The sequence below is a fragment of the Salvia hispanica genome, chromosome 3 (genome assembly GCF_029641045.1).
Source record: "Salvia hispanica isolate PSC_SH4W2 chromosome 3, Shi_PSC_v1, whole genome shotgun sequence".
Classification (NCBI taxonomy): domain Eukaryota; kingdom Viridiplantae; phylum Streptophyta; class Magnoliopsida; order Lamiales; family Lamiaceae; genus Salvia; species Salvia hispanica.
Window position 1 is genome coordinate 49,319,770 of NC_142694.1, and position 14,631 is coordinate 49,334,400.

The following is a 14,631-nucleotide window of genomic DNA, read 5'->3' on the forward strand; positions in this document are numbered from 1 at the left end:
ATAAAGTAGAGATAAAGGGATTTCCATTTTAAGTAATGAGTCATCTTGATTGGGACAAACCAAAAAGGAAAGTGGGTCATCTTTAATGGGACGGAGGGAGTATAAAACTAATATATAAAAGTAGGACTCATGTTCCACTAACTTTTTCAACTCACTTTTCGTTACATTTCTTAAAATATGTGCCCGATAAAAATAAGAAAAACTATCTGGAACGAATGGAGTACTGTACAACAAATAGTCCAACATAATTTATTCTTTATATCTCATTACTTTTCTATATCTAGAGCTTCAGTAAATAGCCGGCCATTGAACTTTAGTTATTATGACCTTCAACTCAATTTAAGCCCTTTAACAGTTGAGATGCTTAAGTTTCTTTATTTTTCTAATCAACTTATATAACAATAGTTTTAAGACTCTAGCTCAATCTAGAGTTGCCAACTGGGCCGGGCAGCTGACTCAACTTATTTTAATACAAGTGATACCTGCAAGTGTACGAAATTAGTATAGCAATTAGCAAGCAAGAGTATCTTATCCCACAGAGACAAGATTATATCAACTTAACTACCACAAACAAATGTTAACTACTATCTAGACAATCGAGAAAAGTTTGGTTTGTTCTAACTCTACTAAAAGCATATAAAAAGTAAGTAAGCAAATGAAAATAAGTAAACACGAAGTGAAGAGATAACATGGAGAAAATTGTAGAACTCAAGGATCCGATGCACAATTCCAAGCTCTTATCCAATCAAATTGTCTTACCTTTTGGTGTCCCTAGAGTTATTAATTCGACCACAATTATAGAATTAACTGCCTCTCGAGGTGAGAAACCTGTAAATTAGATACTAGGATTGAAGTCCCCTTCTAATCCTAAACCCCTAACTCCCAAAAGCTCAATAAGGTCAAAGACCTCACTCAAAACCTCAACTCTCATGAGTCCTATTGTATTAAGGTGTGAATTATTCTTATTTACAGATTAGTTATTTCATCTCCCGATTAATCTAATTAATCATACACAATCAAGTGGTGATCAATCAATTGAGAAATAAACCCGAAGAATAATCAAACAACTACAAGAGCAAGATAAGAACAAAATTAATTGGATAAAAACTATGAAAATCAATGCATCATCACCAAGAATTCTACAAGCAAGGGTTTAGTTACTCATGTTTTTCATAAAAACCATGTTTGTAACAAAAGATTCTACGAAATAAATGAAGAAAAGATTAAGATACTCCTATCAGAATGATTCTACGGAATGACAACTTCAATCTTCCGACTGGAAGTCTTCGATCTTCAATTCTCTCTCTTAAAGTGTTTTTGGCGGTGTGTGTGAGTGTTGGAGGCAGTAGGTGTAGAATATGTGAACCCTTGGCGTTTTTCCCTTTAATCTTCCATAAAAAATATATCGCATGGCAAAAGAATGCGCCAAAACAACGTACCCGGCCAGGTGGTGTTATAAAGGGTAATAATCACCCGGCCGGGTGATGATTTTCGATCAGTTTCTGACCCTTTCAGCGCAAAAACACCGCCGTACCCGGCCGGGTGAATGTACAGGATAATAATGCACCCGGCCGCGTGAAAGTTTCTAGAACGCGCAGTGTATAACGGCCATAACCTTCTACCAAACTCCGATTGAGGCGTGCGAGATACCCATGCGAAGCGCTTTCGAAGACGAAGAGATTGATATGCATTAGGGGATAATTGGACTTCAAAATCTCTAGTAAATATTGTCTCAAACCAAGGCTGCTGCACATCCACATATTTTGTACCTTTTTCTACACACTCTTAACAAAATGGTCAACATACCAACATAATAGAGAAGTAGATATAAACACGCCCTATAGTAGAAAAAATATGATCAAATTTATACAAAACCACCCTCTAAAACCATGTAAAATCCAAGTATGTCAGCAACCCGGCCCAAGCCCAGCCCATCAATGAAACGTACCGTGGGCTGGGCTCATTGGTTGAAGTGGGCCCCTTTTGGGCCAGTTTGTAAACCCATGAGGCCCAGTTTAGGCCCAGGGCTGGCCCATCAAAGGCCCACCTTATATAATTAATATTTTTTTATATTTATTAGTTAGTTCATAACTTATATGCCATCATCTATTAGGTGGTGTTCGGTTTCCTAGATAAAATAATACCAAAATATAATCTAAGATTGAGTTGTGAGATTATTTTAGTCATAGGAGGTTAGCTATGACTAATTATCTCATGATTATCCATCTAGGATTGAATCTCATGAATGAAACACACTACATATTTAATATCGGGACACAATCTTGCAAACCGAACACCTTTTTACAATAGTGGTTCTTCTTTTAGTTATGCACTTTTAGATAGAGTAAAGAATGTGAAAAATAATATTAGTACAAAGTCAATAAATGAACTTAATCATTATTTTATTTTAGATTTTGTGTGAGACATAAATACAAATAACAAATTAGTATGTTCTATTTTTGCATGTAATAATTTTGAAATCTTTTGTGACCTACTTAAATAAATAAAATCAACTAAAGCCCGGTCCAGCCCACTTGCCAAATGGGTTTGGGCTGGACCGGGGCTTAGCAAAATAAATAAAACAAATTTTGAGTCTTTATAGATTTGAGACATTCTAAAGAGGACAACATAAAAGTATATTATTTTTTAAACACATAGTAATATATTATTTCTAACTATTAAAAATAAAATATTTTATTTTTTAACTATCCCACTAAAAATAAAATATTTCATGAAAATAATATTATCTATACTTTTTTCTTTTCTTTTATTAACTCATAAAACAACATTACATAAAATTCTATGACAAAAATCAAATGTTTTACTCCTTCCGCCCGGCATTAGGAGTCTCGGTTGACCATTTTCATTCGTCTGGCATTAGGAGTCCCGGTTAGACATCCCCATAAGAGAGATTCCGGAAAAAAAGATCATATTCGCTGACCTTTCGAAATTTAGGATTAATTTCGCTGACCTTTCGGAATATGGGGTCAAGGCATGCGAATTTTTTAGAATAAAGGATTTTTGATTTTTTCTCTTTTTCTTATTCATTTTCATATAATTTTTCTCATAACATTTATAAATTGACCAAATTACCCACGTAAAATTTGACCCCAATTCTTTAAATCTTCTACCCATCGTTAAAACTCTTCTAAAATTCTGACAATAAAATAAATACACTTACGGACACATGGATAATCTACTCCCATGTCTTTTATTTTGTTCAGGTAAGATTTTTATTTCAAAAAAATTGAAAAATTTATCCTAAAATGAATGACCTGCTGCTCATAAGATTAGATTTTTATTCAAGAAATTTGGTGTTAAAAAACGTATGGCAGGAGAAAGAAAAGCAAATCCCACAAATTTAAAATATGAGAGAGTGTGTGTGAGCATAAGCAGAAAAATAAAAGTGTTGCATCAAATACAAGTGCAAACTTATAAAAGTATCAGATACGCGGTGGAAGAGAAGGAGGAGGAGGGTGGAGGCGCCGAGGAGGGGAGGGGGAGGAGGGTGGACGGAAGATTTTGTTTTCTGTAAGCGTGAAGCTTTTTTTGTTTTCAAAATTATTATTTTGTTTTCATATACTACTAGAAGAGTTAGTATTTTGGTCTAAGAATTAAAGAATTGAGATTTAAATTAGGTGGATAATTATGTCAATTCATAAATATGACGAGGGAAATACCACGAAAAATGAATAAGAAAAAGAGAAAAAATCAAAAATTCCTTATTCTAAAATATTCGAAATTAATCCTAAATTTCGAAAGGTTAGCGAATATGATCCTTTTTTCCGAAATCTCTCTTTCCATAAAAGTTAAATAAAAATATTATAAAATAAAACACTAAAAAGCACAATTAAAAACACATCCAAAGAATAAAGCAAATAATAATACAAATAGATCTCACATTCCACTATCACACACTCCAATTATTACACACTCAAACATTTCTTAAAACCCGCACTCAACTTGACCGGGATTCCTAATACCAGACAGAGGGAGTATATTTATTAAAATGGGAGAGTATAGTATTTATACAATTATTCTTATAGTATTAGGGTTATAATGGCCGATCTATATTTTGCAGGCAAAATACCTTTTTAGAAACTTAGTATAGATAGGTACACGTATCTGAATCTTATGCTCCGACTGTTACGTGTTAAAATGATACGTGGATTTTATTTTAAATTAAAAAAATTATTAAATAAACTTAAAAATTGCTAACTAATTAATAATTACAAATTAAAATCAAATCTCAGTTATAAAATTAGCGGATCTAATAGTTGAAATAATGACAAATGGATTATATTTTAAATTAAAAATATTATTAAATAAACTTAAATGATATCAATTCTTATATATGGTAGTTAAAATTAACCACTCTCTCCTCAAAATCATCTTAAAATTTTAAATTTACGTAACTCTCTCAATTTAAATTATTTTTTCGTAAAAAATATATCAAATTAAAGATAATTTCATAAAGACTCTAATGAGATCTCAATTGCATATGTTCCGACGATGATCGGATGATGAAATTTTATAATTTTTATTCAATTTTCGTATATGTTGTAAGCAGATTTTATATCATTAAATACATCAAACAATCTCAATATAATGTATGTACAATGCGAATAAAACTGTGTTGATATTTTCTGATACTTGTGTTGAGATTTTCATGTTACTGTGTTGATATTTGTAATACACTAGGTTCATATAAAAAAATCTTGAAAATTAACATATTATAACAGATTGACTATTTTACCTTTTTGTTGATATTTTATCTACTAATTATTTAAATATATGATCCACTCATTTTCTTTTCATAAAAATAATATTATCTATACTTTTTCCTTTTCTTTTATTAACTCATAAAACAACATTACATAAAGCCAAAAACCAAATATTTTATATTTATTGAAATGGGAGAGTATAGTATTTATACAATTATTCTTATAATATTAATTATAATGGCCGATCTATATTTTGCAGGAAAAATACCTTTTTAAAATGTTAGGTACACGCATCTGAATCTTATACTCCGAGGGTCATGTTAAAATGCATATAGTATTAAATCCACAACTAAAACCAATTCTACATCATTAGATCTTAAAATAAGTGGATCACGCATTTAAATAAATAGTAGATAAAATATCAACAAAAGGGCAAAATAGTCAATCTATTATTCCCTTCGTATTATTCTCTTTTTTACTTTATTATTTTTTCACTTTAATTATTTATTATCATTTTTACAAAATGAGTGCCGAAAAGTCAGTGGGACTGCTAAAGCGGGACGGAGGGAGTATAATATAACAATTTTCACGATTTTTTTATATCAACCTAGTGTGTTACAAATATCAACACAATGACATGAAAATCTCAACACAAGTACCCGAAAATATCAACATAGTTTTATTCATATTGTACATGCATTATATTGAGATTGTTTGATGCATTTAATGATATAAAATCTGCTTACAACATATACGAAAATTGAATAAAAATTACAAAATTTCGTCATCCGATCATCATCGGACATATGCAATTGAGATTCGTTAGAGTCTTTATGAAATTATCTTTAATTTGATATATTTAAAAAAAATAATTTAACTTGAGTGAGTTACGTAAATTTAAAATTTTAAGATGATTTTAAGGAGAGAGTGGTTAATTTGAACTAACATATATAAGGATTGACATTATTTAAGTTTATTTAATAATTTTTTTGATTTAAAATATAATCTGTGTGTCATTATTTCAAACTATTAGATCTGCGAATCTAATAACTAAGATTTGATTTTAATTTGGGATTGTTACTCCCTCCGTCCCGCTTAAGATGACATGTTTTCCTTTTTAGTTTGTCCCAACTAAGATGATACATTTCTTTTTTTGGTAACTTTCACTCCTCAATTAATACACTCAACCACTTTTTCTCACTCCTATTAAAATATTCATCTTTCTTTATCTCTCTACTTTAATACTTACACCCACATTCTCTCTCTTCAATTAAACATTTTAACCAATAACTCCTAAAATCCCGTGCCGGCTAAGTAATGTATCTTTTTAGCCGGGACGGAGGGAATATTTAGTTAGCAATCGATCATCAACCCTCCGACTAATATATCTAGGAAGTAAGATTAAAACTTCATCTGACTAATATATCTACGAATTATTATTTATTATATACTCCATAACAATTAGAATACAAAAAACCAGAAGAATTGGATAATGTCTACTATTAAAATTTATGTCATGCATACTAAATAGTGCTCCCTGTTTCCCATTAAAACTAAAATGTACGTATTCATTTTTAGATTGTCACTTTAAAATGTAAATAACGTCATTTCTACTTTTTCATCTTTCTCTCTATTCTTTCAACATTAACTTACAAAATAACACTATAAAAAATTTCGTGTCGAAAAACAAATGTTCTATTTCTAATGACACGGAGGGATTATAAATTTTTCGTTTGTAATTACAAGTTCATAGCGCAATATTAAAGTCATGAAATATATAGGTTTTAACGCCAAGGTGGGGAAACGAGGTGGGCTTCATAGATGTGACAGAAGATCTAATAAGGCGGCTGACCGAAGAAACCGATTATTTGATGTGGTTTCTTTGATTGGCATGTATGGCCTCGGCAAAACTACGCTGGCATCGAAGATTTTCCATGATCGACAAATCCGCGACATATTTCATGTCCGCATATGGCTTACTATTTCGGAAGAGTTCTCAGATAAGGATATCTTTCTACAAATGCTCAAACACTTTACCACTCTAACCAATGAACTAAGTCATAAGCATGACAGAGAAATAGCCAAAATAGTTGCTGACTATCTTAGGAATTGCAGCTTCTTGATCATATTGGATGATGTATGGTATCCAACTGACTGGAACAGACTTCGCGTTGCTATTCCAAAGGCCAATAAAAAGGGTAAAATCTTGATCACTAGCCGCGATGATGAAGTGGGAAACTATGCTAGTTACCCGAGACCACCCGTGAAGTTGCGTCTCTTTACACAAGAAGAAAGTTGGGAGCTTCTCCAGTTCGAGTTGGAAATTGTTGGGCAACAGATTGCAAGAAAGTGTGAAGGGCTTCCTCTTTCCATAGTAATCGTAAGCTGCATTCTTGTTGATATTTTAGCAGCCCAAGATACAAGTGCTGTGGAAAGAAATTTGAAAAAGGTATCCGAGAATGTAAGCAAATACATTAGTGAGTATTATTTTAGAAGCATAGACTATATACGTACCAGTTATGACAAATTACCTTCCAACTTGCGCGCATGTTCTCTCTATTTGGGCGTGTTTCCTGAAGACTATGAAATTCCAGTGTCAAAATTGATTCGTATGTGGATTGCAGAAGGATTCATACAACAAAAGCTTGATCGTAGCTTGGAGGAAACTGCATACACATATTTGGTGGAACTTATCAACAGAAACTTGGTAAGAGTGGATAAGTTGAAGTCTGATGGCGAGGTTAAAACATGCAAGATTCATGACATCTTTCGTCAATTTTGCCTCGTTGAAGCCGGTTATGAAAAGTTTCTGCAAGATATCAAGGGTAGGGTATACGATTGGCCAAGCACGATAACTGAGTATCATCGTGTTTGTATTCATTCCAATTTGCTGGAATTCGTCTCTTCAAAACCTTTTGGTCCCTGCGTACGCTCATTTGTTAGTTTTTCCAAGGAAAAACATGATGTTACACGGGAAAAAAGTTCAAAGTTCATTAGAGCCTTCAAAGTGGTCAGAGTTTTAGAAGTTTTGCCCTTCACATTCACCAAAATTGACAGTGAGTTTTACAAATTGCTTCATCTGAGGTACATCGCCTTGTCATCAAACTGGTCAATTCTTTCTTCAGAATTCAACATGTTTTGGAACCTACAAACTCTTAGGGCGTGTTCACCTTGCTTGTTTCACTATTCACAAGATATAGGTACGTCAAGATTTGAGCTACTGTTGAGCTGAGATAGAGTGAGCAAAGTCTGTGTTTAGTATTCAAGATTTCGGTGTTAGATTAGGACCCGAATTACTGTTCACACATCACTGTTGACAACGTAAAAGACTGTTTTATCCCTACTATTTTAACAAATTGCCCACTTTAACCTCACCCTCCTTCAACTCATCTCTAAACCAGCTATTGAAGATGAATCAATAATCACGATCAAGAATTGGTCCATGGAGCAGTGGGCAGTTTCCACATACTTCAACACCTGCCTTCACCATTATCTTCCTCCTCATCATCATTATTGACATCCCAACTCAATTCCTGCATTAGGGTATCTCCACCGGCGCCCTTCCCACTCGCCCGTCGGGGACGGGCGACCTGACGGGCGCCATAGTGGGCGGGAAGGGCGCCCACGCCCGTCCCGTGTGCCCCTGCGATGGCCTCGCCCCTCCCGTCGACGTCCTACCTGACAGGCGCCACTGTGGCATGGGTAGGACGTCCCACTCGGACATCCCACCGATTTTTTTTTTTTTTTTAAAAACTCTATAAATACGGCTCGTGTCGAAATTTTAATTCCGTAAATTTTAATTTTAATTGTGAATTTATTAATTTTATTGCGGGAAGTCCTAGAGCAATGGCAAGGGCAGTGATGTGGCAGTGGAAGGGCTAGTGCTGACGTGGCATGGGAAGGGCTAGTGGGAGGGGCGCTACCGGATACACCCTTAGGACTCAACCTCTGAAGGCGGCTGGTCGCCTCTGCTCTCATATTCATCTCACAATGAACTCCTCGCACTCTACGCTCCTTTCTTCTTCTCATTGTATCTCTTCTTCTTCTTCACCTCTCACACACACTAAATCCCCATTTCCATGTATAGATACAATATATACACGCACTTCATAATTTCAAGAAACATAGCTGTTGAATTTCAATTATCAATTATCAATAAAGAGGGAGAAAGTTTTGAAATTGGAAGGAATCGTGGCTTCCCTTTTTGTTGAATTGAAGAAGGGGTTTGTGTTTTGGTGAAATTTTTCATATGTAATGCGTCTCTTCCGATTTCAACCCCACCCAGAAACACAATCCGCCGCCTCCTTTCCCCAAACGAAAAAAAACAAGTAACCTCCTCCTCTGTAGCCACCGTACGATCCACCGCCGCCGCGGGTGCTTCTCTGCACAGATGGGGGAAACGGAAATTGAAGGGAGCCCGCTGCCTCGCACTGGCCCTGACGTTCACCGGAATCGAAGATTAGAGCCGCTTTGTTTCCGTTGTAATAAGTGGGCAATCTCGCAGCCGCCTTCTCCGGTGTTTTGTTTCGAAGCGGCTGCCCCGTACTTTCAGAGAAATCCGCCGCCGCGGTATCAGAAACTATCGGCTTTGTACCGGTATGCATCTTCCGTCATCGGATTTCCCGTCCCGCCGCTGCCGCCGTGAGAAACTACTGCCAAGATGTGGAGGAGTTTGAGGGACGAGGAGAGGAGTAGTTTGGAGGGTAAATCAGTAACTATGCTTCTATTTCTTGGTGCAAGCAAGTGGCCCAGAATTGAAAACCACCTATTTTGGAAGAATTGTTTTTGAGGTTTTCTAAAGAGAACAGTGCGGGCCTTGTTAATTTCTAGGGCCTTGCAAGAAATAATTGTTGTAAACTAAACAGCTCAAATGCTTAGAATTGAACTCATTTCTTGCTATAACCGACAAACTGAACATGCCCTTATAGTTCACACCATATCTCCTACCCTTGAAGTCAAAGCTGATATATTGAAGATGAGGCATTTAAGACATTTTAAGACAAATGCCACTGCTACCTTGTCCAAGCCAAGTCCAGGCAGCAAACATGGTGCTGAGCTTCAAACACTTGGCACTATCTCAGCAGAAAGTTGCACTGCAGAACTGTGTAACAGGGCTCCTAATTTGAAGAAATTGGGCATCCGTGGGAGGCTAGCCTTGCTTTTCCAAACACAAATTGGATTTCTTGATAGTTTGGGGAATATGGAACATCTTAGAAAGCTGAAGCTAATAAACGATGTACATCCTAAACCACCGAGTGAAGGGAGACTGCATCGCCTTCCTTTATATGATCAATTCCCATCTGGGCTTACTAGCCTTACACTATGCTCCACCTACCTCAGTTGGGACCATATGTATACAGTCGGATTGCTGGAGAAACTCACGGTGCTCAAGCTAAAAGATAATGCATTTACTGGGGATACATGGGAGGTACAAAGTGGAGGTTTTCAGTATCTTGAATACTTGCGCATTGAACTAACAGAGCTGGCTTTTTGGAGGGCTTCACCACTTAGCTACCCCAAGCTTACGAGCCTTGTGCTCAAGAATTGTGAGAAGCTCTGTGAAATTCCGATTGAGTTTGTTGACATACCAACCCTCCGAATGTTGGAGTTGTATTGCTGCCCATCTGCTGCTGAATCTGCAACGAAGATTTCGGAAGCAAAGCAAAAGACACCGGCTGGAGGCCCTGAATTCAAGTTCTCCATCATTCCTCCTATGGAATGATCAAGTTATGTTTTTCTTTCCAGGTAACTTATTACTCCCTTCGTCCTACTTTAAATGAATTATTTCTTATTCGGCACTGAATTTTATTTAGTATTGTTTTCTGCGTTAAGTGAAGAGAGAATAAAGTAAGAGAAAGAGTTGAAAAAGTGAAGATATTGATGTTTATATTTTAAGAAATACATCATTTATGGTGGGACGTACTAAGGACAAAGTATATTTAAAATACTTACTACTTCATAATCATTTTATTAACTAGTTGTGGTTGCTTAAAAACTCAAGAATGAGCCTTCATTATCTCAAGAATATTTAGGTTTATTCCTTGGCCAGAAAAATATTACTCGAGTTTTGCTGACTCTGGTTCCTTTAGCAAACCTTACAAAATTATACTTTGTCGCACAAACTCTGTTTTTCTTTATGTTTCTTTTACTAATCGTAAACCGTTATTTTTTTTTAGTTTTTTTATTGGTAGTTAGATTTAGTTTATTGCATTTGAACGATTTTCTAAATTGTTAATAACCTACACATTTTCTTAATCTCGTCCTCCCATTTTTTGTGTCTAATGGTTCAAAATTGGCTTTGCGTTAGAAATTAATCATTTATATATATCACATTTTTGTTCACCTAATTTCGGATGCAAATATTAAAATCTTGGGTAGAATCACGAGTTGAAGCTGCAGTATGTAAGTTTAAAAAATCTCCTGAACAAAATTTGAAGTTGCATAAAAAGAGTAGCCCATATATATGTTTATGTGCTTTAGCCATACATTTGAACTAACAGCTCGTGATGTTTGCAATTGCAGCTGTAGCATGGTTGGTGCAGTGTGGCTTGCTTGAATAACTGCTGCATTTTATGTTTTGCTCATTTTCCTCTACTCTGTTGTGTTGAACTTGTTTCACTTCCTAATACTATTTCAAAGGTTCGTGTAATATAAAGGAAAAGAGATTGGCTGAAGGCTACAAAAATACTTTTTTTACCTATTTTTTCTCTTTGTAATTTGTCATGCTTATTAATTTAAACCATTCCTCCATATTTATTTCTTTCTTTTCTTTTGTGAAAAACAAGGAAGCGTTCCATAAAAATATATGTGAATGATATGCTAAAAAAATTAAGACAAAATTGTTAAAGTGAGAAAGGGGGAGAATGATAGTTAAAATAGTGTCAGTGGATAGTGAGACTCATTATTAGTATTTTAATGGTAATATAAGTTGTAAATAACTTAATGTATATGGATAGATATATATTGGGATAATTTTCTATAAATAAAATACCTATATTTTTTATGGGACGAATGAAAATGGAAAATGCACATATTTTTATTGAACGGATGGAATATATAAATAAGTGCTTATTAATTCGTACCATTCCTCCATAAGTGCTTAAGAAAAAAAGATAGATACAAAATTCTATATAAATAATTGCTTAAGAAATACTCCCTCCGTCCATATTAGGGGTCACTCTTATTGTGGGCACGAGTTTTAAGAAATGCAAAGAACAGTGGGATGGAAAAGTTGGTGAAATATGAGACCCATTTTTTTATATTAGATTTATAAAAAAATGTGAGTGAAGTGAGTTAGTGGAATGTGAAACCTACTTACTATTTGTAATAAAAAAATGAAGTGTGACTTTATTGTGGGACGGACCAAAATGGCAAAGGGTGACTCTTATTGTGGGACGGATGGAGTAGTTATATTTCCTTGTTTTCTTAAGAATTTGATATTTTTTTATATCCACCTTAAACTTTTTATTTTCTATTTTTTAATAAATGTTTATTTTATTTATATTGTTAATTTTTGTTAATGATGTGGATGTATATGGAGTATTCCCTTCATCCCAAAATAAGCGGAGCACTTCTTTTGGGCACGTGATTTAAGGAATTGATATTTAAATAGTTAAAGTAGAACGAGTAAAGTATGAGAGAGAGAGGGAGAGAGGGAAAGTAGAGAAGTAAAGAGAGAATAAAATAAGTGGATAATAAAATAAGAGAGATGAATTTTTTTTGCTAAAAAGAGAAATTACTCACTTAGTGGGACATCCCAAAAAATATGTGACTCGCCTATCTTGGGACGGGGGGAATATTATTTATAAGAAATATAGAATCTTTACTATTAATAAATAAATAAAATAATTTTTAATTAATAATTTGGGCTAACCTGAAACCTGAATGTCTAGGGTAGGGTGGTAAGTTTATATTTCGATAAATTCCAACCCAATTTTGGCCCGTTTGACATCCCTACTTGCAGCACGCACATAAACACAACACACGCAATGCGCACACACTACAACACACACACACACACTATAATAATATGATCCAAAATATTTGATAAAAATGTATGTGAATGAATCAATTTTTTGCTTAATCAACATATAAATTATTAATACTCCTTCCGTTCCAACTAAAAGGAAAGAGTTCATACTTTTCGGGGACGGAAGGAGTATTAATTATTCATATTTCATTCTATTCCATTCCATTTCATTTTTTGTAGTGCCATCAAACATAGAAGTGAAATCAACCAAAGAATAACAATTTCAGTCCTTTTTATATTTCTTAACACAACCAAACAAGAGAATGGAATGCAATTCTCATTCTATTCAAACTAAAGAGGGAAAGTGGACATCTTGAATAGGAGGAAGCGAGTACTATGTAAATCAACGAAATGAACGAAAAAGAATCTGGTGGAGACGTGGAGTAGTTAGATTAGTATTCCCCATGTCCCATAAAATAAGGACACTTTCCTTTTTCGTCCGTCCCATAAAAATATCTCATTTCCAGTTATGGAAAGTTCTCCCTAACTCATTACCATATACATTAATTTATTTAGAACTCGCACCACTAGAACCCACCAATTTACTTTAACTATCTCTTTCCTCATATCTCTTACTTTACTAATATGCATTAATTCTCGTGTCATCCCAAATGTACTTATTTTTTTTTGGGAAGGATGGAGTATGAAGTTCTGCAAATAAAGCTTCGTCGTTCAATTTATGCTTGGTAGTAGTGCAAAATTATATTAACGTAGTTGGACATATGTGAGAGATGAAACTGGTAAGTCATCGACTGATCAGAATCGAAACACGCCTAGTCATCGATGAAACACGCCTAGTCATCGACTGGGGATGAATCAGGATAGACCAGCGAGTCGCTGAGTTGCAACCAGCAACTCATGGCGGACGAGTTCAATTCAGTTTTGGATTTCTACCTATTTAAGGGTTTCAAACACGCCTCCAATCACACGCATTCACGCCCTAAGCATCATAACTCCCTCAGAGCAAGAGGAAGACGTCCAAAATACTCTAATCAACGATTTGGAAGACTTACATCCATCCAGCTCTTCTCCGTGACATCCATTCTCCTGTGAACATGAGTACCTAAAAACCTTTGTAGATTTTGGTGAAAACTACAAATTTATATTTTGATTTATATAATTAAACTTTTTTTACCTAGTTCTTGCTATTGTTTTGATTGTTCTTGTGCTCTTACTATTCTTTTGCCTGATCAACATGAAAACTATGTCAGTTTAGCTAAATCAATCAAGACATAGTTAGCTTTACTTGGTTAAATACAGCTCCTTGTCATGGCTTTTCCCTCTTCTTGGGCTCCAATATATCCATGGTTCACATCTAAAGCGAATCCACTAATGCACGGTACCCACGGTCGTATCAACTGGGCTTTCAAATAAATACTATATAAGCCCAACTCTGATTTATTTTGTAACTCGGCCCTAAAAAAATTCGAAATGTTGAGAATATGTGAGATTGGGCATGTTTCTTGTATATTCGATGAAGATCATATGCCACTGAAATTCCGGACCCATCTATCTCTATTGTCACTAATATTAGTGAGAAACTATATTTCCAACAAACAAAACCTCTGCATTCTTTCTTCCATTCTCTATTTTCACTAATATTACCTTCTAATATTGGTGGAAAACTACATTTCCATCAAACCATTCCATTCTCTCCGTAACCATGCCTCGCTCCAAACTCCTCGAAATCAACCTCATCTCCGCTCAAGACCTCCCCCCTCTCGCCGCCACGCTCCGCACATTCGCGGTCGCCTACGTCTCCCCGGACCACAAGCTCACCACCAAAACCGACCACCGCGGCCACACCAACCCCTCCTGGAACTACAAGATGCTCTTCCACGTCCCCAAAAACTTCCTCAGCCAACCCTCCGCGGCCCT

The 14,631-nt window shown here is 35.1% G+C and overlaps 1 protein-coding gene across 1 annotated transcript; it reads left to right on the forward strand.

The window, feature by feature from the left end:
* Nucleotides 1-6,539: 6,539 nt before the first annotated feature.
* On the forward strand, nt 6,540-11,422 carry LOC148931019 (putative late blight resistance protein homolog R1A-10). Its single transcript, XM_089067523.1, has 3 exons — nt 6,540-7,876; nt 9,644-10,469; nt 11,247-11,422. The coding sequence occupies exons 1-2, from the start codon at nt 6,616-6,618 to the stop codon at nt 10,444-10,446; spliced, it is 2,064 nt and encodes a 687-aa protein (XP_088923649.1). The 5' UTR covers nt 6,540-6,615; the 3' UTR covers nt 10,447-10,469; nt 11,247-11,422.
* The last annotated feature ends 3,209 nt before the right edge of the window (nt 11,423-14,631 follow it).